Genomic DNA, 26,756 nt, shown 5'->3' with positions numbered 1-26,756 from the left:
GCAGCGAATAGTGATTTTGGTCACAATATTTCAAACCGAATTCTAATTGTACATATGACATATAAAGAGAAAAATGGGCATACTTTTCATGACCTTACAAATCTGCACAATTTTTAAAAACTGAAATAGGGCCTCCATGCAAATGCCATTCTTTTTCGTTCAAAAGAAGTCAAAACAACTTTGAGTAGTAGAAGAATTTCACTTTTGGCAGTACGCGAGTTAGAAACCTTGAAATACGTAACATTTTAAAATTTATTATACCTAGAGCATACAAGTTGTCATAACAAGCATTTAAGCTTAATAAAATTAATTGATTTGAGGGTAATATTTTCACTGAAAAGGGCTGTGTGACACTTTTTCAAGTAGCCGTGGAATGAATTCACTAAAGAAGCTTATTGCCTCATGAATTCTCCTGCGTAAAAATTTTTAGAATCCATCCAGTATGCACGGAGTTGTAAAAATTTGTCACACGCTACAAGTGAATTCCCTTTTCTTGTTGCAGCGAAAGTGCTAAAAGCTAAGCAGGGAGGGATGGTACCAGGAAAGAAAATACGTCACACGTGCTTTCTGAGTTTGGAGTCATTTGCCGCGAGAATGGGGCAGTATTTAGCTGACTTTGAAACTTTATTGTGAATCGCACGCCGCGTGCTGCGCTCTATTATTTGGCTTGCATATCCTCAGTAGCCTCGACTACCGATCGGCAGCGTTTTCTGGCAATGATCAAAAAGTGTTGCAGGACCCCTTTATATTTGAAGGGGGGCTTCACAGCAGAATGGATTTCTTCTACGATGGTGCTTTCATGGTTTAGCACCCCTGAACTGCAGTAAAACCACCTTTACAGGCGGTGCTTTTGGTTTAATATTGCTACCTACGAGTGGCACAGTGATCATCCACACAACGAAGAGGAGACTGGGATCTTGTTCTACCTTATGCCACGTTCGTGTACAACTCGTCCTGACACTACACAGCCGGTTTTTCACCTCTCTACCTACTGTACGAAAGGGAGCCGGCTTCACCCTTGGACACCATCATTTCCAGCACCCAGTCTACCAGCAAGTATGCTCATGACTCTATTGCACGAGCTGACCATGCCTGTCAGCTCGCCCGTGCTCGTCTGACGGCAATGCAGAGCAAGCAACGATGTCGCTATGATGTTTCGCATTGCGACGCACATTTCGCTCCAGTTACCCTTGTGTTAATCTGGTCTCCTCATCGTCGGGTGGGACTTTCTAAAAAACTTTTGTGTCGTTACACCGGACCTTACCATGTATTGCGGCAGGTTAACACCTGTTACTTATGAGATTGGCCCCATCTCTCCGTCTTCATCAGTTCTGTAAAGTGATGTTCACGTGTCACGACTCAAGATCTACAACTCTGCTTCTGAGGACCTATTGAGCCTCGGGACAGTGCTTTAGCCGCCGGGGGTCATGCTACACACGAGTGGCACAATGATCCACACGACAAAGAGGAGGACGACAGCAGACAGACTGGCGCGTGCTTCTTCGTTCGGCAGCTCAGCTAAATCAACCAGTTGTAAATACATATATTCCCTGACGTCTGTGCCTACTGGGTCTGTCTTTCTCGTAACAATATGGCACTATTCGTCCCTTGTGAATACTCCACAATTTTAAATAATTCAAATTTGAATTAAAGTGAATTTGAATGTCTTACAATTTGTTCAAATATTTGAAGCATTTGAATATTCACTCAAGCCTACTCAGCACGTTCGTACGCACATTCTGACTTGTGAAGTTTGCTTAAGAGTCCTGTTGCTGCACATTTCATCCACCTAGTTTTTTTTAGGCTAGGAATGTGCTGGCAAGTCATGCATTGACCTCATGTTTTGAAGTGATGCGTTGAAGTCATGCATTGAATGTGTTGACGTCATAACACTCTTGACCACATCGGTCAAGCCCGATGTGGTCAAGAGCACTATGACATCAAAACTCACTTGTTTTTTTTTGGGGGGGGATGGGGCGTAACTGAACCCACTGTACTGGAGCGAGCATGTCTACGAATTCGACACCAAGAGAATTGCACCCCTGCTCTCTTTTACTCGCATGCGCACAGATGCTATGGCAATGCTGAGCCAACAACGCGATGCGGATGGCGACTTATTGAGCAGCGGTGCCAAAGGCCATGGCGTGATGACAGCTGCAGTAGGGGATGACCATGGTGCGGTAGTAGCGCTATCTAGTTTTCATTAAACAAAGCAGATGCAAAAAATCGTCTATAGCACTGTTGTACACATATACGGATAACATCAGTATGAATAATTTGACCATGCTTCATGGTGAAGCCCCAAAATTCTGTTCCCGCAGGACGACCTCATTCGCTTCAGAAATATTCCCCAACAAGATTGATTTCTTTCTTAATTCACGGGTAGTTAGTTCCAAAACACTAATAGTGACATTCCATCTATCCTTTTGCCCCCTTGAGCAAGCTACACAGGCGGGAAAGTAGGAGGCAATTTATGAAGTGTTCAAGCATGACGCACCACAAAATCACCACAAGCACAGTAGCCATTGAATCAATTTAACCACCCGTCAGCAGAAAGGGAAGATGGAAGCTTGCGATGAAAAAATTTGTAAATAGTGAATTTAAGGTTTGAAGTGAATTTGAAGCAAATAGTGATTTTCGTCGAATAATTTTGAATTGAATTAGAATAGTATATATGACCTATGAAAAATGGGCATATTTATTATGACCTAAGGTGCACAATATTTTTTTTATGAAGTTAATGCAAATGCCCTTTTTTTTTCGTTCGAAGGAAGCACAGAAAGGCACCCGCTCAAAAAGCCCGACGCGCAGAGGTGGGAAGGGCATAGTGAGCAAGATTTTACAAGCAAGCAAGATGCCAAGGCTACCTGCAGATGACATCAAGATAATCGTCAGACCAAGAGACGGGCTGAGCATTAGACACACGTGCAGAGCCAGCTTCGACGAAGCGATACGCCAAGAAGCAGGAGTGAGCAGCGACGAAATCTTCACGATCTGCCCCAACCCTACACAAAATATCCTGGTGATCAGCACACCAGATGAGAAGACGGTGACGAAATTCGTTAAGATCAAAGATTTAAAAATCAACGGCAAGAAGTTTGAGACTAACGCATATCTCTCGGCACCGAAACACATGGCCAAGGGGATAATCCGCAACATTCCCTTGGAGTACACACATGATCAGCTCGTGCACCCACTAGTGAACGCGAGGAACCCTTCACCGGCGTACGCCAAAAGACTGGGGAGCACGACTACCGTGAATATACTGTTCAAAGGCAACAGGGTCCTCATGTGGGCTTACATCAATGGCATCATGATGCAAGTTTCCCTCTACCGGAAGTAAATAGACTTTTGTAAAGGGTGCGGGAGGCTCGGGCACAGGCCCGATGTGTGCCCAAGACCGGCAGACAAGTTCTGCCCGGTGTGTGGGGCCAAAAATCCTACCAGAGACCTTGAATGCACACCCAAGTGCAAGCTCTGCGGAGAGACGCACACCCCACGGCAGAACGGACTTGCAGGGCTGAATTTAAGACGCCATACTTCGTAAAGCAGCGAAGATGGGCTGCGAGGAGAAACGAGGAAGAACTCCAGCAGGAAGTCGGCTCACCAGACCAGGACACCTGGGGAAGGAGCAACACACAACCAGCCTGTGCACCCACATCAAGGTCCAGATCCAGATCCAAGTCCACGGGGACTACGTCACTCGAGGTCAAGGTCCAGAAGCAGACCCAGGACCAGGCGCGGGCCGAGATCCACCTCGAGGGGAGGGACGCCCGAAGCGACAACGAAGCAGCAAGGAGAACAGAAGATGCCAGACAAGGTGGGCTGGTCAGACATAGTGGCCGATCGCGATTCGGCAAGGTCCGGCAATAATAGTAGCGCTAGGCACAATTACTAAGACATATAGAAATGCGTAGAAAAGTATAGAACGGAAAACAAGCTACTCAGACGGGAGCTTGAAAAAGCAAAAAAGCAAAACAGTGAATCGGCTAAAAAAATTGACGAACTACAGCAAACACTCAATGAAATACTCATAAAAATGCAGACACAGACGTCACCTCCGTCGACCACCATCGCGGCCGTCTCCACGCCAGCGACCAAAACCACAGGGGAGGGACAGAATGAGGAAACAGAAATGGTAGCAGTGGAAACACAGCAACCAGGTGCCAAGCGAAAAATCCCGCTGACGAAGACCAAAGAGCAAAATGACTCAGAAAAAGAGGTAAAGAGGCCCCGTCCTAGCACACACAAAAAAAAGCACGGACGTTCTCGAAGACATAATAAACAAACTGTCAGACAAAATGAAGAAATTGTTCGAGATGCTGGTCGTGCGACTTAGAGACAGTGAAGCAGAGAGTAAGGCGCTGGCACTAAAACACGACAAGCGGCTTGAAGAGCTGGAAAAGAGAATTTCTTTGAGATGGCAGGCACCAAAATGAGAAAACTCGTCATCTGGCAGTGGAACTGCCACGGCTTCTTTAATAAAAAAGCATCGATGGTGGAACTTATCAAAATCACCACAAAAAGAAAAAAACCTAACATGATCATTTTGCAGGAGACATTCGACCACGCCAAAATTGCCGGGTATACCACCCACAAACAACGTACACAAGGAAAGGAGAGAGACATAGTCGTGACCACATTAGTGAAGAAGGGGCTAGTTGCTATCCCACACATTACGAAACGAGTCACGGATATCAACCACATCCTCATTGCAGTTGTGCCACACAGCAAAAAGGAGAGCAGCACCTTTGTTTTAAATGTTTACAGCAGCCCGTCTAAAAAGAGCTTACGCATAATTTTGAAGAACTAATTAACGAAACGATAAACATCGCAGATGACAACCGACTTGTCATCGGAGGTAATTTTAACGCTCCACACACGCAGTGGGGATATGGACACTCGTCGAAAAAAGGAAAAAACCTTGCCAACCTCATCGAGAAGGTCGGCCTAGCCATTCTGAATAAGCCAGCCTCGCCCACCAGAATCGGTGTAGGTCTTCAAAGGAACCACGCCATACTTATCCGTCTGCAAGAACGCCGGACGAACCACGTGGGAAAACATCTTTGAAGACCTGTGGAGTGATCACAGGATCTTCAGCATCGCCCTAGGCAATCCTCCTACCAGGAATTGCAAATGGACGATCAGGCGCGTAGATTGGGACAAATTCCATAACAGCAGAAACGAGAGAGAACAGGGACCCATCGAAAACATAGAAGAATGGAGCAGTGAACTTCTACGAGACGTAGAAAAAGCCACAACCGAAACGGAGTGGGATGACTGGTTGGCTCGACAAGAAGAGGAAAATGAGTGTGGCGGAACCCTCTCAATGCAATTGGACAGCAGTCTCGCACACCTTGTCGAAGCCAAAAAATCTATTCAGAAACGACTGCATAGGCAAAACCAACTGAAATCTAAGGAGAAAACTCGCCGAACTAAACAAGCACATCGAAACACAGTGTACCCAGCTATGCCATCAGGAATGGGATGAAGTTTGCGACGCCATGGATGGCAACGTAAACACAGGGAAGACATGGGAAATCCTCAAGCACCCGCTGGACCCGCTGGCCACCAAAACGGCGATGAAAGTGGCAATAACCAAGATAACACACAGGTATAAAGGGAACATCCATCAGATGGGTGATGAAATCGTCAAGCTCTACCTTGGCAGACCTCCAGCAGTTGAACACCAGGAATACTCGGGCTCTCCCAACGAAGATCTTGACAGAGACTTTTCACAGCAAGAAATCAGGGCAGTACTGCAGACTATCAAGACCAAGTCAGCTCCAGGTCCTGACAAGGTGTCCAACAAAACGCTTCGGAACCTGGACGACCAGGGAACGAGCCGTTTGACAGATTTGATAAATGAGTGCTGGAGAAACGGGGAGATACTCAACGAATGGAAGAAATCCAACGTGATTCTCATTCCTAAACCAGGAAAACCCCTAGGAATCCAGAACATGCGGCCCATCTCCCTGACTTCTTGCGTCGGTGAAGTAATGGAGCATGCTTGCCTGAACAGGATTAACGGCTTCCTTGAGTCTAACAACGTATACCGCAGCAACATGATTGGCTTCAGAAGAGGGCTCTCCACACAAGATGCCATGATAGAACTAAAGAAGCAAGTCATAGACCCCACTGAACGAGGCATGAGGGCAATAATCGGGCTAGATCTAAGGAAGGCCTTCGACATGGTAGAGCATGCAGCCATTCTAAAACGAATTGTGCAACTCGGATTAGGCGAGCGCACGTACAAGTACATCAGAAATTTTCTTATGGGAAGAACTGCAACGGTTAAACTGGACGAGGAGGAGAGCATCCAAGTAGACATGGGTAGCGCTGGCACATCGCAAGGGTCCATCGTGTCACTGATGCTCTTTAACCTCGTCATGATTGCATTATCAGAAAAAATTAGAGCAAATCGAAGGCATTATTTGCACAATTTATGCAGACGATATTACCCTTTGGACCCCGCAAGACACCAGTGAAGTCGAGATGGGGTATAGACTTCAAGAGGCGGTGGATGCAGTGCAGAGTCATCTAAATTGCATCGGATTGGAACGCTCACCGGGCAAATCAGAACTGCTACTATACCACCCCAAGAGACTAGGCACACATTGCAGAAATGTAGCAGAATTACACAAAAGAAGAATCAGGATAACCACTAGAAATGGCACGGCGATACCCTTAGTTCGGAAAATCAGAGTCCAGAGTCTCTAGATCGAAGCCAGGGGAACCAATGGCGAAACTATAACACGCCTGGAAAAGAAAGGCATCGCGGCCGTTGGGCTAATAGAAAGAGTATTTAATAAACGAAGGGCATTAAAGAAAGAAACGCTGTACGACTCGTCCAGGCCTTCGCGATCAGCCCTGTCGCGTACGTAGCGGCGTTCGTCCACTTGAACAAAGCCGAGAAAGACAAAGTCGACAAAAGCGTACAGAGCTGCGGTGGGTCTACCGCAATACACAAAGAACGAAAGGCTGCTACAACTCGTACATAACGCGCTGGACGAGATAGCTGAAGCACAGAGGATAGCGCAACTCGAACGATTGTCTGGAACCATGCTGGGTAGAGAAATTATGAAAAAGATCTCCATTAACATGGAATGAAAGGTCCCAAGACGCAGATTCACCCGAACGTCAGGTCCGCGATAATTACGAAAAACATCCCAAAAAATATGCACCCTGTACACAACGCTGAGAGACGAAAATGCCGCATGAAAATGGTCCTTAAAAACCCTGGCGCACGGGAGGGTGTGCTTTTTGTAGACGCCGCCCAGTATTCCCGAAATAATGATATCAGTAATAGAGTTGTGCATGACTCTTTCTTCGCAATGGCAGTCATAGACACAAAAGGGAAGACCGTGACCGCGGGTTTCGTAAGGACCAGATCGTCGGAGGCAGCGGAAGAAACGGCCAATGCACTGGCCATAGTCAATGGTCGTAAAGAGGACAGATTAATAATCAGCGACTCTAAGATGGCCATTAGGAATTTCACAAAGGGATGAGTCTCCGCCGAAGCAGCCCGAATTCTGAACCGTAGAGCAGAACACTTCCGAAATGGCAAAACTGTACTCAAATACCTCAAGTGGATCCCAGCGCACATGGGGAAATTTGAACATCGAAGATACGACCATCCCTCAAAACTTCAACGAAAAGGCCCACCGAACCGATAATGAATATGCGATACAAGAGGACAGAGACAGACTGGTCACGTATCATGACATATTGGCACACTATAAGCGACAACGAGAAGAATATCCGTCACCACACAAACAGCTAGACAGATCTCAAGAAACAGATTGGCGAAGATTGCAAACCAGAACCTTTTCAAATCCAGTACACCTGAACAGAGTAAATTCCAGACAATGCCCACAAACAAGCTGTACCCTCTGTAAGCACGAACATACAGTTATGGCACATATTCTATGGCAATGCACACAGCTCACAGTGATACACCGAGAGGGCAATATAAAATTTGACATTCTCGAGCAGCGTTGGCTAAGTGTGCTGACTAGCTCAGATCTGCACGACCAACTGTGGGCAATCCAGCGGGCCTGGACACTGGTGGAAAGGCTCCGCGTCACCGCACAAAACGTCGAGGTGGCCTGAGCCTGGGCCAGTGACCCTGCAGAGTTTCTCATTTTTCAATTTTTTTTTTCAATGAAGTTTTTTCCATTCGTCCAACAGTCATTTGCTGAGAGAAGAAAGCAATTTTCAGGTGACCTTAAGAATTCATTGTGATCGCAGGCTGGGTGCTGCGCTGTATTGCTTAGCTTACGTGTTCTCAGGGGCCTCGACTACTGATCGGAAGCGTTTTTTTGACCATGCTGAAAGTGTTGCAGGGTCCCTTCAAATTTGAAGTAGGGCTTCGTGGCAAATCGGATTTTCTCTGGATAGATGCATTAACGGCTTAGCACCACTGCACTATAGTAAAACCACCTTTACAGAAGGTTACGTGCAGGCCAATATTTACTCATTCGCTCATTGCAAATACTTCAAAATTTCCAATTATATAAATTCGAATCGATGCAAATTCATATACTCTATTATACGTTCTAATATTTGAAGGATTTGAATATTCACACAAGCCTAATGATAACTAACAGTGTGATGTAACTTGGCTCGGCTTGGATTGCCATGTGCTGTAGAAATCAGTTGCTCAGCAATGCTTTTTTACACGGTGGTATGATAAGCGGCCAGAGTCCTGTCCAGTGCCCTGTCTGACGGAGACGAAAAATCTCATTAACACACGACAAACCATGAAAGCCTAAAATAGAACCGACAAAATTGTTCTGGTGCAGCTTTCGAAGTTAATCAATAGCTGTAAAGTAGCCGACATCAGAATGTACATGTAGATTCGAACAGGCTGTAAAAAGCGGCAGAAGCCTAAAAGCTGCGAAGGCAAACTTGTGCATAGGAAAAAATCAGATGTATGCATTAAAGAACAAGGAAGACAATGTCATAATGAATATGAATAGGATAGTTGACGTGGCGGAGAAGCTCTACAGAAGCTGAAACAACCAGGATAATATCATAAGAAGCAACAATAGCCCAGAGGAATTTGACATCCTACCAGTAACAATACGGGAAGTAAGGAAACCCCAAGAAGAAATGCAGGGAGGTAAAGGCATTGATGAGAATAAGGTAACAACAGACCTGCTGAAAGACAATGAGGAAATCGTTTTAGAGAAACTGGCCACTTTATATACGAAGAATCTTTTGACGAGAAGGGTACCAAAATCTTGGAAAGACGCCAACATCACTTTAGTCCACAAAAAACGAGACATCGAGGACTTGAAAATTTACGGGCCAATAAGCTTAGCGTCCGTTCTCTACAAACTATTTAGAAAAATAGAGCGAATATAATTAGGGTGACATTAGAGTTCAATCAACCAAAGGACCAAGCAGTATTTCATAGAGGCTACTCCACAATACACCATATTCATACTATCAATCAGGTGATAGGGCAAAGCGCGGAATACGTCCAACCGCTGTACATAACTTTCACAGATTACGAGAAGGCTTTTGACTCAGTCGAGACATCAGCAGTAATGCAGGCACTACGGAATCAGGGCATTGAAGAACCCTACATAAACATACTGAAAGAAATCTACAGTGGATCCACAGCCACAATAGTTCTTCATAAAGAAAGGGACAGAATAGCAATAAAGAAGGGTGTAAGGCAGGGAGACAGGATCTCTCCAATGCTATTCACCACGTGCTTACAGGAGCTATTCAGGGCCGTAGATTGGGAAGAGTTAGGGGATAAGAGTTAATGGAGAGTTTTTATAGGCTTGTATAATAGTAAATTCTAGGTTTGAAGCAAATTCAAAGTGAATAGTGATTTTGGTCAAATAATTTGGAATGGAATTTAAATGGTATATATATTGCATATTATAAAGAAAAAGGGCATATTTGTCATGGCCAAAACAACCTGCACAATATCTCTTACGCAGGGAATGCTGGGAAAACAAGGCCTGTGCAAAGGCCGTTTTTTCACATCAAAGGAAGTGGCAACAACTTTCAGTAGTGGCAGGATTTCCCTTTTGATACAGCCCTAGTCATAGCCAATAAAATATGCTACATTTCAGAATTTGCTATACTTTAAGCATATAAGTCGGTGTAACAAACTTTTAAACAGAAAATAAAATAATCCAGAAAACAGAATCGATGCGAGGGTAAATCTTCATTAAAATCTTGAAGTAAGGCTTTGCTGCAGTGTGGAATTCTCGTGAATAGGGTACACGTTTTAACTGCTCAGCACCACTTCACTGCAGTGAAACTATTCTTACATGCATACTAATACTCTTGGATAAATATTTTCACGGTTTAGCACCCCTATATTGCAGTGAAACCACCTTTAGAAAGCATTACATGCAGATCAATATGCACTATTCGTTCGTTTTGATTCCACGTCTTCATAGAAGCTTTCAACTGAAGCGTCATCATGGCTGGATGTAGGCGCGTAAGCCTGTACCACCTTCATTTTGTATCTCTTATTCAGTTTAATTACGATACCTAACACCCTTTCGTTAATGCTATAGTATTCCTCTATGTTGCCAGTTATGTTTCTGTGAATTAGGAACCCCGCTCCCAGTTCTCTTCTGTCAGCCAAGCCCTGATAGCAAAGAACGTGCCCATTCTGTAGCACCGTATAGGCCTCATCTGTCCTCCTAACCTCACTAAGCCCTATTATATCGCATTTAACACCCTTTAGCTCCTCGAATAGTACAGCTAGACTTCCCTCACTAGATAAGGTTCTAGCATTAAACGTTGCCAAGTTCAGGTTCCAATACTGATGGGAGACTTTAATGCAAAGGTAGGGAAGAAGCAGGCTGGAGACCAGGCAGTAGGAGATTATGGCATCGGTACTAGAAACGCCAGAGGAGAGCTACTAGTGGAATTCGCAGAACGCAATAATTTATGAATTTTGAATACCTTCTACCGAAAACGAGAAAACCACAAGTGGACATAGAGGAGCCCTAATGGCGAAAATAAGAACGAAATAGACTTTATAATGAGTGCACACCCAGGCATCGTGCAGGATGTGGAATTGGTTGGCAAGGTACGATGCAGTGACCATACAATGGTACGGTCTCGAATTCACCTAGACTTGAGAAAGGAACGGCAGAAACTGATATGCAAGAAGCCAATCAATGAGCTAGCACTGAGAGGGAAAGTACAGGAATTCAGAGTCTCGCTTCAGAACAGGTACTTGGCTCTTAGTGAGGAAACCAACCTTAGCGTAGATACAATGAATGATAATCTGACGAGTATCATTACGGAGTGTGCAGTGCAAGTTGGAGGCAGGGTAGTTAGACAGGACACTGGCAAGCTTTCCCAGGAAACGAAGAATCTCATTAAGAAGTGACAAATCATGAAAGTCTCAAGTACAACAAACAAAATAGAACTAGCAGAGCTTTCGAATTTGATTAATAGACGTGATGTATCCGACGTAAGAAGGTATAACACGGAGAGAATTGAACACGCTCTGAAAAACGGAGGAAGCGTCAAAGCAGTGAAGAGGAAACTTGGGATAGTTTCCTCTTCCTTGGGAGGAAGAGGAAACTTGGGCAAAAATCGGATGTATGCACTAAGGGACAAAGAAGGCAAAATAACTACCAATATGGATAGGATAGTTAAAATAGCGGACGAGTTTTACAGAGATCTGTACAGTAGCCGGGACAACCACGACTTTATTACTATAAGAACTAGCAGTAACCCAGATGACACCCCACCAGTAACGATAGGAGAAGTCAGAAGAGCTTTGGAGAGCATGCAAAGAGGCAAAGCTGCTGGTGAGGATCAGGTAACATCAGATCTGCTGAAAGATGGCGGACAGATTGTGTTAGAAAATCTAGCCACCCTGTTTACGAGGTGTCTCCTGACGGGAAGAGTACCAGAGTCTTGGAAGAACGCTAACATCATCTTAATACATAAGAAAGGAGATGACAAGGACTTGAAGAACTACAGGCCGATTAGTTTGCTCTCTGTAGTATACAAGCTATTTACAAAAGTAATTGCTAACAGAGTAAAGAAAACATTAGAATTCAATCAACCAAAAGAACAAGCAGGATTTCGAACAGGCTACTCAACAATCGACCACATTCATACTATCAATCAGGTAATAGAAAAATGCTCAGAATATAACCAACCACTACACGTAGCCTTCATAGATTACGAGAAGACGTTTGATTCAGTAGAAATATCAGCCGTCATGCAGACACTGCGGAATCAGGGCGTCGATTAAGTATATATAAACATCCTGGAAGAAATCTACAGGGGATCAACTGCTACCATAGTGCTTCATACAGAAAGCAACAGAATACCAATCAAGAAGGGTGTAAGGCAGGGGGACACAATCTCCCCAATGCTATTTACCACGTGCTTACAGGAGGTTTTCAGAAGCCTAGAATGGGAACAGTTAGGGATAAGAGTTAATGAAGAGTACCTTAGTAACCTGCGCTTCGCCGATGACATTGCATTGCTGAGTAACTTAGGGGACGAATTGCAACTCATGATTACGGAGTTAGACAAGGAGAGCAGAAAGGTGGGTCTTAAAATGAATCGGCAGAAAACGAAAGCAATGTACAACAACCTCGGAAAAGAGAAGCGCTTCAAGATAGGTAATAGGGCACTTCAAGTTGTAAAAGACTATGTCTACTTAGGGCAGGTAATAACCGCGGAGCCGAACCACGAGATAGAAGTAACTAGAAGAATAAGAATGGGGTGGAGCACATTCGGCAAGCACTCTCAAATTATGACAGGTAGATTGCCACTATCCTTCAAAGGAAATGTATATAACAGCTGCATTTTGCCGGTACTTAGCTACGGAGCAGAAACCTGGAGACTTACAAAGAGGGTTCAGCTTAAATTGAGGACGACGCAGCGAGCAATGGAAAGAAAAATGGTAGGTATAACCTTAAGAGACAAGAAGAGAGCAGAGTGGATTTGGGAACAAGCGGGGGTTAGGGATATCATAGCTGAAATCAAGAAGAAGAAATGGACATGGGCCGGGCATGTAGCGTGTAGACAGAATAACCGCTGGTCGTTAAGGGTAACTAACTCGATTCCCAGAGAAGGCAAGCGGGTTAGGGGGAGAAGGTTAGGTGGGCAGATGAGATTAAGAAGTTTGCAGGTATAATTGGCAGCAGCAAGCACAGGACCGGGTTAACTGGCGGAACATGGGAGAGGCCTTTGTCCTGCAGTGGACGTAGTCAGGCTGATGATGATGATGTAGTCAGGCCACGTAGTAACCACGGAGCCGAACCATGAGAGTGAAATAACTAGAAGATTGATAATGGGGTGGATCACATTTAGCAAGCATTCTCCAATTGTGAACGGTAATCCGCCACTAACCCTCAAGAGAGTGGTATACAACAGCTGCATCTTGCCAGTACTTACCTATGGAGCAGAAAACTTGAGGCTTACAAAGAGGGTTGAACTTATATTGAGGACGACACAGCAAGCGATGGAAAGGGAAACGATAGGTGTAACCTCAAGAGACAAGAAGAGAGCAGGGTGGGTCAGGGAACAAACCGGGGTTAAGGATATCATAGTTCAAATCACGAAGAAATTGACATGGGCCGGGCCCGTAGCACGTAGGCAGGATAACTGCTGGTTATTAAGGGTAACTGACTGGATTCCCAGAGAAGGCAAACGCACGAACCGGAGACAGAAAGTTAGGAGGGTCAATGAGATTAAAAAGCTCGCAGATACAACGTGGCAGCAGAAAGCACAAGAGCAGGTTGATCGGAGGATCATGGGAGAGGCTTTTGCCCAGCAGTGGGCAAAGTCAGGCTGATGAAGATGATGATGAGCGTCATTAAAAATTAATTTCACGTCTGAAAGCTAAAGCATTCTTTTTAGAACAGGTTCGGTAAAAATTTATTATTTTTCATGGAGATGCAACATTGTGTAGCAGTGTTCTGTTTCGGCACGGCTTGGTGCAGTTGAGTGGTAGCATCAATGCTATTGCAGTTATCTCGCAAGTTCATACATGGCAGAAAGTGAATCGACACCTAGGCTGCCTTTAGTGCACACATCTGCACCACCCAATCAAGTAATGCTGTACTTACTGGCCAGCCGCTGGTCCCCGGTGCAGCGCAACATGAGAGTCTTCACATAACGAGGCACTTCATGATTGTGGTCATTGACAAAAGAAACCTTGGTGCTCAGGTCAAGGTCCTCGACTGAGTGGGCGTACTTGAACAGCGATCCGTAGCTGGTGAAGCGCTTGATAAACGGGTCTTGGACCATCGATGGGGCTGCATGAGCGAAGTCAAAATTTGACAATGCTACTTCTACTAATAAGAAAAATGCTTAACAAAGTCCATTACAACAACTCAAGTCACAAATGACAACATTTCAACTAATATAAAGCAGACGTAATGTTTAGACTAATGGGAAGCTTTTAAATAATACTGTGGAATAATCATAACCGTCAAGTATCTAATGCTTTCTGCAAGACAAGAGCATCGGCCAGGGGCTTTCAGTGACTATTGTTCATAATCTAATTCACTGCAGGCAAAATCATGAGCTATGCGAAAGTCAGAAAGGTGGTGCCTTGTGTGAGGAGAGTGCTACGGGGTACTTGCGCTGAGGCATTCAGTAGCGAGAGTCCACACAATTCACTTCGGAGGTTGCAAGATCGGCCGTAAGAGCTATTTCCGCACAAATCGGTTCCGGACTAATTTTCTGCAACAGCTACCACTGCATTTCCTCATCGGGAATAACACTGCACTGCGAACATGAATTGTACATTTGAAAAATGAAAACACGCCAGTAATATCGCAGTTGTCGAAGCCCACAATGACAACGAAGTCTTACACAATCATGCATCACTTCTTGGCAAGTACCAAGTAAGACACAATGACCGTTGTCACGAATAACATGATTACTCTTTGAAATACACCGCGTTGCGATCTCGCAGCACAGGTAGCATTACCTCGGCATGACCAAGCTTCTCGCGTTTCGTGAATCGGGGTGAACCAACCAGCATTGCTTGCACTGTTTCTTTTGCGACCGTGCGTTTGTACTTGTCAGACATTACCAAAAAGTTGCTTTCCAGCAGGCCCCACAGGTCATCGATCCTGCACTTGTTTTTGTGCTTTGCCGCAATGAAACGCAAGCACAACGCAGGATGCCTTGATGCCAGTGCTAATTAGTGCAAAGGAATACTGACATCTAGGTGCCCTAGTTCCAGCAGAGTGGTTGGTAAGTAGTGCGAGAAACTCAAGAGTTTCGGCGGCAGAAGAATTCCGCTCGCTGTGAATGCGACTTAAGAAATTCACCAGATGAAGTGACACATCAGTTTAACAATGAAAACTTCGATAATGGCATTAAAGGGAATGTGCTAAAGTGACAATGTGTACATCAAAACACAACATCATCGTTACAGGTGAGATCTGACACCCAAACATATGCAATTGTATCTGGCACAAGTAAAAAACTAGAGCCCATTATTCATAGCACAGGCAGGCTTGCTACCTCACTGCATTTGTACTGTAATAAAAATGACACATGTGCTTTAATGTGCATAAGAGATACTCGGGCTTAATGAGTTAGAGATACTGTACAGCCAGAGCATACCATTATCATGCACAGTGCGTGACTTTAAAAATAGTTCTCTCTTCACTGTGAGTTTATTATTGTTAGCCTTCCAGATTTAAGATAACACACCAAGTCCTATATAGTGAAGAGGCCACATGCAGACATGTGGTGACAATGCTGCTTTGGCTATGCCGATTCAGAGATGATGAGACTCGTTGGTCTTTACGCAAGAACATGCTTCTCCACTCGCAGTTTTATCATGCCGTCCCCCATCCTCTTTATGCTCCTATGAGATTTCAAACGGCAAGTCTGTGCATTGAAAAAAGGTTTATTGGCGTGTGTTGCGATGGCGGCTCTACAAATAAAACGCAATCAGAACAGAGCAGCGTTTGGGCAGATGCCGGCGACAATCAGCGGAAGGCGAGCGAGCCTAGCGTGGAACCCAGTATCCAAGCGTTGGCGATGCTGCTTGCCAACAATGCGTCTTCTTCTTCACAATTTGCTGCCACTGAAAAAGAGCCATCCTGGCGAACTAAGAGTCTGGAGGCAGAAGGCTGTAGTGTGGCTTGAGGCGGATCACGTGAACGATGTCACGTCCACGCCGGCGCATGTCGTCGGATGGCCAAACTGGTTCAAGATGACAGTTCACCGGGGAGGTTTGCTCCTAAACGCTGTAAGGGCCCTCATACTTTGGGACAAGTTTTGAGGACAGACCAGGAGTTTAGTAAGGAACAGCGAGCCATACAAGCTATACAAGAAATCCCGGGGAATAGATGTGGCTTTGTGGAGAGTTGGCATTGTTTAATTTCTGGTGCTGTAGTTTTTCTGACGTAAAGGTGCGCGCGAGTTCGCGGCACTCTTCCGCTTATCGGGCAGTTTCAGACACAGGTGGGCATTCGGACACGTCAAGAGGGTGTGGAAGAAGAGTGTCGATGCGAGTGTGAAGGTTCACATCCATAGAGGAAGAAGAAAGGTGAAAATCCGATAGTAGACTGTGTAGCGGTGTTGTATGTGAATGTGATAAATGTAAGAACGCATTCCCAGTTAGCATTATCAAATGTCACATACAACGCGAGCATATCGCCAAGGGTGCAGTTAAATCGCTGGTTGAGCCCCTTAGTCTGTGGGTAGTTTGCTATGGTCTTGCGATAAACAACATGCCATTCAAGAAACAGAGCTACGACAACTTCTGATAGAAAGACTTGACCTCAATCACTGAGTAGTTATCGAGGTTCACCATATTGAAGTATGAAGCGATGGTGGACGAAAGATGCTACGTCCCACCAAGTGGCACTTGGAAGGGCAGCGGTTTCAGTATTGCATGTTGAATGGTCCACAGCGACTATGATCTACTGATTGCCATCAGACCTTATTAGTAGTGGGTCATAGAGATCCATTCTGACTTGATCGAAAGGCTTGGCAAGGCACGGAAGCGGCTGAAGTGCTCCGGGCGAGTGGAAAAGCGGCGATATCACGAAGCTGACAGCCAGGGCAGCTCATAATGAATTTTTCAACAAAATTATACATTCCGTTCCAGTAGAAATGACGGTGAATGCATTCGCAAGTTTTGAAAACTCTGGCACAGCGACATTGCTGATCATCATGAAAGGAGAGGCATATTTGTGATCGCACACTGCAGGGGACATCCAAGAGCCACTTATGACCTCCAGGGGCGTAATTGCGTTAGTGTAGAAGCCAATCACGAATGGCGAAATGAGCAGCTTGACATTGGAGAGATCGCGAGACCGCAGTGGTTGACGATCCAGAGAGGCAGTCGAAAAGTGAAGCGATTCACAGGTCCTGGTGTTGTTCGCTGGCAAAGGAATCAAGGTTGAGAGATGAGACGATAGAGTTGGTGTAATTCGTTCTGCAAGCCGAGTCGGGAGATAAAGGTGAACGGGACAAAGCATCTGCGTCCAAGTGCTTGCATCCACTGCGTTAGATGACGCAAATGTCATACTCCTGGATTCGCAGTGCCCAGCGGGCTAGGAGGCCAGAAGGGTCTTTCAACGTTGCGAGCCAACAGAGTGCAAGATGATTCGTTACCAGGTCGAACGGGTGACCGTACAAATATTTGCCTCAGTTTTAGTGAGCGTGCGACTCGCATAAGCGACCACGTATTCGGGGTAGCCCAGCTTACGTTGGGCGAGGACAGCACCAAGACCAACCCTGCTAGCATCTGTGTGAACTTCTGTTGCAGCTGTCAAGAATGGGAGGAGAGGTGAGCAGACTACGGAGCGTGGCAAACGCGATGTCGCAGCCAGGAGACCAGGCGGGAAAATCTGCCTCACCGCGTAGGAGGTTGGTCAGTGGTGATATGATCGACGTGAAATTTCAAAAGAAGAGCCGGAAGTAAGAGCATAGTCCGACGAAACTGCGTAGTTTTTTGGGCGTAGCAGGTTTCGGGAACTTGGCGACTGCATGAAATTTTGCAGAGTCGGGTAGAACACCTTGCTTGGACATGATGAGTCTTAAGATGGACAGCTCTCGCATGGCGAAGCGACATTGCGCTGCGAAGTGGCACTTTTTGAGGTTCAGTTCGAGTCCAGTGTTGGTTAAATACGTCAGAACCAGTCAGAGCAGATGCAGATGGGTAGAAAAATCGTAAGTTAACGACAATGTCGTCTAGGTACCATAGGTAGCATGTGGTCTAGGTAGCAATGTCGTCTAGGTAGCATGGACCACTTGAGTCCATGCAATGTATTGTCCATGAGTTGTTCAAATGTGGCAGGAGCGTTACAAAGCCCAAAAGGCATTACGTTAAATTCATATAGGCCATCTGGTGTAATGAACGCAACTTTTCAGCAATGAGCTTCTGCCATGGCAGCCTGGCAGCAGCCAGTACGTAAGTCTAAGGGGCAGAAGAATTCGGCCCCTTGGAGGCTGTCGGGGGCGTCGTCAATGCGCGTCAATGGATAGACGTCTTTCTGTGTCACCTTAAGTAATCAATGGTAGTCCACGCAAAAGCGAATGAATCTGTCCTCCTTTCGAACTAGAACAACAGGAAATGCCCAAGGACTGTGCGATGGTTGAATAACACCATTGTGTGGCATCTCTTTGACCTGGTCGTAGATAATATGACATTCTGAAGCAGAGACGCCATACGGTCTTTGACACAAAGGCTGGTGCAAACCGGTGTAAATGTAGTGGTGTACTTCTGAAGTGCAACCCAATCGCGGCTGAGAAATGTCGAATGAATTCGCGAACTACTAGAGGAGGCTGCTAAGAAGCTGGGCTGGGTTTTTTAGCACTTAAGGTATCAGAGATAAAACTTGAGAATATGTCACGCGACGAGCATTTCAGTAGGGCAAGGGCATGATGTTCGGCCGAGCCACAACGGGACGATTCGTCTGGCATGTTAAGGAAGAAAGAAGATTCAACGTGTTCCACACGACCTAGACATCGCCGACAAGTAGCGTGAGCGATGTGAAAAGGGGGTTGTGGACGAAAATATTCAGACAGAGGGAGTGCACGCTCCCTGTCAAAGTCAGCGAAATTTATACAGTATCTCAGGTACCTAGAAACATGCACCCCCAATACAACTGCGGCAGACGCAAAGCAAGGGCCACAGCCCTTCTTCAAACAGCGGCTACGATTGAGGACAATGTCGCCTTCGTTGACGCAGCGCAATACGCAGCTTCCAATCCCTTCGTTTCAGCCGCTGCGTCGTAACGGGGAGAGCTGCTGACATCACTTACGCTCAAAAATTCGGATGCCGACAAAGCCGAACAAATGGCAGTGGCCATCGCCATGGCCACAACAAACCGTTCTACTATTTACAAGGACTCGCGAGCCGCCACTAGAGCATTTATGAAAGGCTCGGTGTGCAAAGAAGCTGCGCGCGTTCTCTCTGCTGCATCTTGGACAGGCAAAAAGCATGTAATTTGGTTCCCTGGTCATGTGGGCAGTGATGCTCACAAAACCATCCCAAACGCCAATGAACTTGCACACTCCCAGGCACGAGGTCTCACACACCGCGCTGTAAGTGGGTACTCGGAGGCTGAGGGAGGGCAGTGGCAAAGGGACCCTCTTCTCACTTTCAACGAGGTCTGTAAGCACTATCAGCTAAGGCGTAGGAAGTTTCCGCTTCCACATCCACATTTAAACAGACCACAGGCAATCACCCTGCGAATGTTACAAACAAACACGTATCCATGTCCATTTATTTGGTCAAAATTCGTAGACAGAATAGACCCACGCTGCCCGCGTTGTGGTCATCCGAGGTGCACCCTCCAGCACATGCTGCGGCAGCGTCACGACTTGCACGGGGGCTCAGGGTCTCCCTCCACTGAGGAAGACTGGCTCCAGCTTATCATCAGCTCCGCAAAAGACCAGCAGCTAAGGGCTGTCCAGAGAGCCCGCGAAGTCGCCGAGAGCTTTAACCTCCCGGTGCCATCGTGGGCGGGGCCCCCAGACGGTACCCCCTGACGGGGGCATTCTCGTCTTCTCAGGACCAAATAAAGTTCTTTGACTGACTGACTGACTGACGAAAATATTGCTTTGGCCAACAGTGAAGTCAAGAGTAGCAAAAGGCAGGGAAACAGCTTTGTGGCTCATGAAACCTCGTAATAAAGTGTAAACAACACCGTAGCAAGCAAACACAACAGCAGGAGAGGCCAGCGGAATGTTGGTGTCTTCGCGCACGACGAGTTTAGGGGGCCAATCAAGAACTTTGTGCAATGGTTCATCACACAGGGCAAAAATTGATCTTCAGCGCACGCGCAGTCAATGACGACATTATTATGTGACAGGAAGTCCCACCCGAGAAGAACATCATGCCAGCACACTGGAAAGACGATAAATTCTATGACGTACATAGAGCCTTGGATGAATATGCGGGCAGTACAGGCTCCGAGAGGTCTAACTGGCTAGCCGAGCGAAGCGATAGTCCAAAGAGCTGCATGGTCACTTTGCATAGGGAGTGGCAGAGCTTGGTGACTATAACAGAAACGGCGGCACCGGTGTCGACAAGGGCAAATGCATTCACACTAGGCTTATGCGAATATTCGAATGCTTCAAATATTTGAAAGAATAGTTGAGTATTCGAATTCATTTTGATTCGAATTTTAATTATCGAATATTTTCGAAGTATTCGCGATGAACCAATAGAAGTATATTGCCACGTTCCATTTCTCAAGTTTTGTTATCGCCCCAATACACTACACAATTCTCAGCCCAAACCCCGCCTGTAGTTTTCGAAAAGCTTCAGGACTGTAGTAGATCATTTCGATAAGATCACGCCCACTCTGCAAACTGTACAGATTATTTCGGAACCTCCGTCACCGCCAGCGATAACGCTAGAACATTCGATGGCAAGAGTATAAATGCCGACGCATTTCGACGCTTGTCAGTAGTTGATCGACAGCCGACGCTTCGTTCACTGCTATCTGTGCAAGACTGCTACTGTAATTGGACTTTTCGTTTGCCGGCCACAGGTTTGCCCAAATAAACAGTTAAATTCCAACATCACAACCCGCGAACGTCATGCATCAACCCAGGGAACCACCAACTTTCCATGGGTCATCATTCGAAGACCCAGAGACCTGGCTAGAAACATACGACACGCCCTCAACCACTGGGACAATGAAGAAAAGCTCCGTCGTGTGTACTTCTACCTAGAAGAAACCGCAAAGACCTGGCTCGAGAATCGGGAGTCCACGCTCCGAACGTGGATGTCTTCTGCAGTGCATTCCAGCAAATGTTCGCAAGCATCGCTCGCAAAGAGAGGGCGGCTGCTTTACTAGAGACCCAGGTTCAGCAGCCAAATGAAAATGTTGCCATTTTCCCAGAAGAGATGGCCCGCCTATTCCGTCATGCTGACCCAGACATGCTTGAGGAGAGAAAGTTCGTTTCCTCATGCGAGGGGTCAAACAGGAGCTCTTCGCGAGACTAATGAGGAATCCACCGAACACTGTACAAGAATTTGTATCCGAAGCAACCACTATCGAAAAGACCTTGGACATGCGCACCAGACAGTATAATTGTCGCCTGACTCCAGAATGTGCTGCTGCTCAAGCCAGTGACTCCGAAGACCTGCGTGAAATGATACGAGCGATTGTGCGGGAAAAGCTGCGCAAGCTGTTGTCTTCGGCGCAGCCTCAAGTGGATTCGATCGCCGACATTGTGCGAGAAGAAGTTCGGCAATCGCTTAGAATTCCCTAAGCACCACTGCCCGAGCCGGAAACTATGAGCTACGCCGCTGCAGTGCGCCACAACGCTCCTCCCCGTCCATGCCAAAACGCCGCCCCATCGCACTTCTGTCGCCAGACGCCACCACCACCACCACCCCCACCAACATCCTACTGTTCGCCAGCGGGCCAGCGCAGCGTGCCAAGGAAAACGAACGTTTGGCTTGCACCTGACAACCGCCCGCTCTGCTACCACTGCGGCGAGGCCGGGCTCACATACCGCCGTTGCCAGTACCGACAGACGGGACTGCGTGGCTTCGCCGTCATTGCACCACGTCTGAAGCCAGGGGAACGGCCACATGACATCGCCGACTACCTGGCAAGAACTCAATGGACATCACGAAGTCCTTTCCGTTCACCGCCGCCCAGCCGCCGCATGTCACCGCACCACCGGCAGTACTCTGGCCCAACGCGGGGCCGGTCTCCTAGCCCATATCCGGGAAACTAATGGCAGCAACCGATGGAGGTACGGTTGCTGTGCGACAAACTACCAGAGATTCTCTTCCGACGCCGATGCCGCGACGGAGCTTTCCAAACACAACACCAACCAGGCAAAGCCCTTACGGCGAAACCTCACTTACCAAAGGTGACTTGACAACGCAACATGGAAGCAACGAAACAAGCCGACGCAGTTGTGACCCGACGCCACGCCCTAACTGTAACGCGAGACGGCAAACTAGCGATCTCGATGTTCTTATCGATGGCCACAGTGTGACCACTCTCGTCGATACAGGAGCCGACTATTCCGTCATCAGTGGGTCGTTCGCCGCGAAGTTGAAGAAAGTTAGGACAGCTTGGAAAGGCCCTGAAATCCACACAGCCGAGGTCATCTCGTAACACCTGCAGAAATCTGCACAGCGAGAGTCACCATTAACGGCCGTATTTATCCTACAGACTTTGTAGTCCTACAGCGTTGCTCGAGAGATGTCATTCTTGGCATGGACTTCTTATGCCTCCATAGTGCTGTCATCAACTTAAGAACAAAGTCGGTAACATTATCTACAAAAGAAGCACTACCGCCACGCGCGCTGTCAGGAAACCATGCCTTGAATGTGCTGGAAGAACAAGTCACCATTCCGCCTCGCTCCAGCGTCATTATTTCAGTTGGCGCTCCTAAATCACCTGACTTGGAAGGCGTTGTTGAAGGCAGTCAGCATCTGTTGGTCACCCGAAATATTTGCGTCGCAAGAGGAATTGCAGAGCTGCGGGGACGCAAAGCAACGGTTATGCTCACCAATTTCAGCAATGAATACAAACACGTGAACAAGGGGACGACGGTCGCATACATCGAAGAAATCGTGGAAGCCACCAGAGCTTTCGCCCCCGCCAATTCTGCGGAACCTGCTCAGAGGAACCAAGCCCCTCCCACAGCCTTCGATGTCAACCCCAGACTTCCGAACCATAAGCAAGAACAGCTCAAGGCACTGCTCTTGCAATACGAAGATTGCTTTTCATCATCATCGAAAATTCGACAGACCCCAATCCCGAAACATCGCATCATAACCGAAGAAAATGCCAGACCACTCCGCAAGAGTTCGTACAGGGTTTCGACGTCAGAATGCGAGGCCATGAAGAAACAAGTTGATGCAATGCTGCGAGATGACATCATCCAGCCGTCCAAGAGTCCACGGGCGTCCCCAGTGGTGTTAGTGAAAAAAAGGAATGGGACCCTACGTTTGTGCGTCGATTGTTGCCGCCTGAACAAAATCACAAGAAAGGACGTGTATCCTCTCCCACGACTAGACTACACACTTGATCGGCTCCATAATGCCAAGTACTTTTCGTCAATGGACCTCAATACTGGCAATTAGCAAATCGAAGTCGACGAAAGAGACCGAGAGAAGACGGCGTTTATAACATCGAACGGCCTCTTCGAGTTTAAGCTGATGCCCTTCGGTCCTTGCTCAGCGCCTGCAACTTTTCAACACGTTATGGATATAGTACTGGCAGGATTGAAGTGGCAGATTCGCCTTGTGTATTTGGACGACGTCGTGGTGTTTTCCTCGAGTTTGGACGAGCATCTTCGGCGCCTTCAAGCCATCAAGACGTCCGGACTCACACTGAAGCCAGAAAAATGCAGATTTGCGTACAAGGAGCTGTTGTTTCTGGAGCACGTGATTAGCAAGTCTGGAGTTCGTCCCGATCTACGAAAAACAGCCGCCATCGCCGACTTCCCGCCGCCCACTGACAAGAAGGCGGAGCGCTGATTTCGGGGCCTGAACGCCTATTATAGGCGGTTCGAGAAAAACTTCGCCTGCATCCCCGATCCACTCACTAACCTTACCAAGGCCGACACGGAGTTAAAGTGGAAAACACCGCAGGAACACGTTTTCCAGGAGCTTAAACATCGCCTCCAGACGCCTCCGTTACTTGCCCATTTCGACGAATTCGTCGAGACAGAAATACACACTGATGCAAGCAGCGTAAGTCTTCGCGCCGTTCTTGTGCAGAGGGCTGACGGACTTGAAAGGGTTATTAGTTATGCCAGCCGATCGCTATCTAAAGCAGAAGCCAATTATTCCACAACAGAAAAGAAGTGCCTCGCCATCATCTGGGCTACGTAGAAATTTCACCCCTACCTCTACGGCAGGCCCTTCAAAGTTGTGAGCGACAGCCACGCCTTGTGCTGGCTAGCCACCTTGAAGGACCCTTCAGGTTGCCTCGCACGGTGGAGCCAGAGACTTCAAGAATATGATATTACCGTCGTTTACAAGTCCGGCAAGAAACACTCCGATGCTGACTGTCTCTCTTGTGCACCTGTCGACCAACCACCACCCGACGACCCGGATGACGACTACTTCTTGGGATTGATAACTACCGTCGACTTCGCTGAACGACAGCGAGCCAACCCGGAACTTAAGGCCCTATAGCATACCTCAAAGGCAGGATCGCTGAAGTACCGAAGGCATTCAAGCGTGCACTTGCGTCGTTCTTCCTGCAAAACGGTTTTCTCCAAAACAAAAACTTTTCACCACTTCGAGCCAAGCACCTCCTTGTGGTGCCTTCAGCTCTGCGACCAGAACTCCTGCAGACCCTGCACGACGATCCGATGGCAGGGCCCCTCGATGTTTCTCGCATGCTCGTGAGGATACAGGAAAGGTACTACTGGCCACGTCTTTCCACCGACGTTACTCGTTATGTGAGAACATGTTGGGATTGTCAGCGATGCAAGACACTGCCGACAAGGCCAGCAGGACTTCTGCAGCCAATCGAACCACCTCGCCGACCATTCCAGCAGATTGATATGTACCTACTGGGGCCGTTCACGATGTCGGCTTTCGGAAACAAGTGGATCGTGGTAGCTACCGACTACCTCAGCCGCTACGCCGAGACAAAAGCCCTGCCCAAAGGCGGTGCATTTGAGGTAGCTAAGTTCTTTGTCGAAAATATTGTCCTACGTCACAGCGCCCCGGAGATTCTTATCACCGACAGAGGAACGGCATTTACTGCTGACGTAACTAAAGTGATCTTGGCATACAGCCAGACAAACCACCGCCGGACGGCAGCGTACCACCCATTGACCAATGGCCTCACCAAGCGGCTTAACAAGATGATCGCCGACATGGTGGAAATGTACGTCGATGTTGAACACAAGACCTGCGAAAGCCATTCTTCCGTACGTGACCTTCGCATACAACATAGCGGTGCAGGAGACGATGCAGATATCTCCATACAAATTGGTCTACGGAAAGAGCCTGGCAACGACGCTCGATGCCATGTTACCCAACGTCACTGATGAAGAAAACCTCGATGTGAGTGAGTACCTTCAACGCGCCGTAGAAGCCTGACAACTCGCGTGTTTCCGTATCAAGAATCAACAGACGACCGACAGCCGCCGTTACAATCTTCAAAGACGCTTCATGAAATACCAGCTTGGTGAACATGTTTGGGTGTGGACGCAGATACACCAACGTGGACTAAGTGAAACGCTCCTGCGACGGTACTTCGGACCGTACAGGGTGGTTCGACGTTTCGGCACACTTGATTACGAGGTTATCCCTGAGGGCATCACGAACTCTCAACGACGCCGATCGCGACCGGAAGTTGTCCATGTCGTGCGCCTCAAGCCGTTTCATGCGCATTAACAAACTGAAACAGTGTTTTTTGTATTATTGCTGTATCGTAATTTATTTATTATACTTTCTTGCATTATTGTTGTACCTTCATCTTTAGTTAGAGCATCGGGACGATGCCTTTTTCAGAAGGGGGCAATGCCACGTTCCATTTCTCAAGTTTTGTTATCGCCCCAATACACTACACAATTCTCAGCGCAAACCGCGCCTGCAGTTTTCGAGAAGCTTCAGGACTGTAGTAGATCATTTCGATAAGATCACGCCCACTCTGCGAACTGTACAGATTATTCCGGAACCTACGTCACCACCAGCGATAACGCTATTGCAGTTTTCGAGAAGCTTCAGGACTGTAGTAGATCATTTCGATAAGATCACGCCCACTCTGCGAACTGTACAGATTATTCCGGAACCTACGTCACCACCAGCGATAACGCTAGAACATTCGATGGCAAGATTATGAATGCCGATGCACTTCGCTGCTTGTCAGTAGTTGACCGACGGCCGACGCTCCGTTCACTGCTATCTGTGCAAGACTGCTACTGTAATCGTACTTTCCATTTACCGGGCATAGGTTCGCCCAAATAAACAGTTAAATCACAATAGAAAGTCTCCTGTCTTTGGCCAGGTCACAACTTCATGACAATATTAATCCGCATGTCACCGCCTGTAGAGATAGTTTCACTGCAATGTAGAGGTGCTGAAAAGTGAAAACACCTACCAAAAAAATTCACTTTGCTATGAAGCTTTCCTTCAAATTCAAAGGGGCCGTGCAACACTTGCTGAACATGGCCAGAAATCGCTGCGGATCGGTAGTCGAGGCTGCCGAAAACACATGAGTCAAATATTGTAGCGCAGCACGTGGCCTGTAATTCACAATGAATTTTCAAAGCTAAATATTGCTTTCTTTCCTCGGCAAATGACACTACAAGCTCAAAAATCA

At 47.0% G+C, this 26,756-nt stretch overlaps 1 protein-coding gene across 4 annotated transcripts in view; it reads right to left on the bottom strand.

Moving 5' to 3' along the window:
* LOC119174163 (F-box DNA helicase 1-like) overlaps positions 1-26,756 on the bottom strand; it is a 158,934-nt gene that overhangs the window by 27,953 nt on the left and 104,225 nt on the right. For all 4 annotated transcript variants that reach the window (XM_075896078.1, XM_075896077.1, XM_075896075.1 and 1 more), the window contains exon 16: positions 14,082-14,270. In XM_075896078.1, the coding sequence (XP_075752193.1) occupies positions 14,082-14,270 (189 nt within the window). The remainder of the gene's footprint in view (positions 1-14,081; positions 14,271-26,756) is intronic.

This window comes from Rhipicephalus microplus, chromosome 5 (genome assembly GCF_043290135.1).
Source record: "Rhipicephalus microplus isolate Deutch F79 chromosome 5, USDA_Rmic, whole genome shotgun sequence".
Taxonomy (NCBI): domain Eukaryota; kingdom Metazoa; phylum Arthropoda; class Arachnida; order Ixodida; family Ixodidae; genus Rhipicephalus; species Rhipicephalus microplus.
Note: the sequence above shows the minus strand (reverse complement) of the source record. Positions and strands in the feature narration are given on the sequence as shown.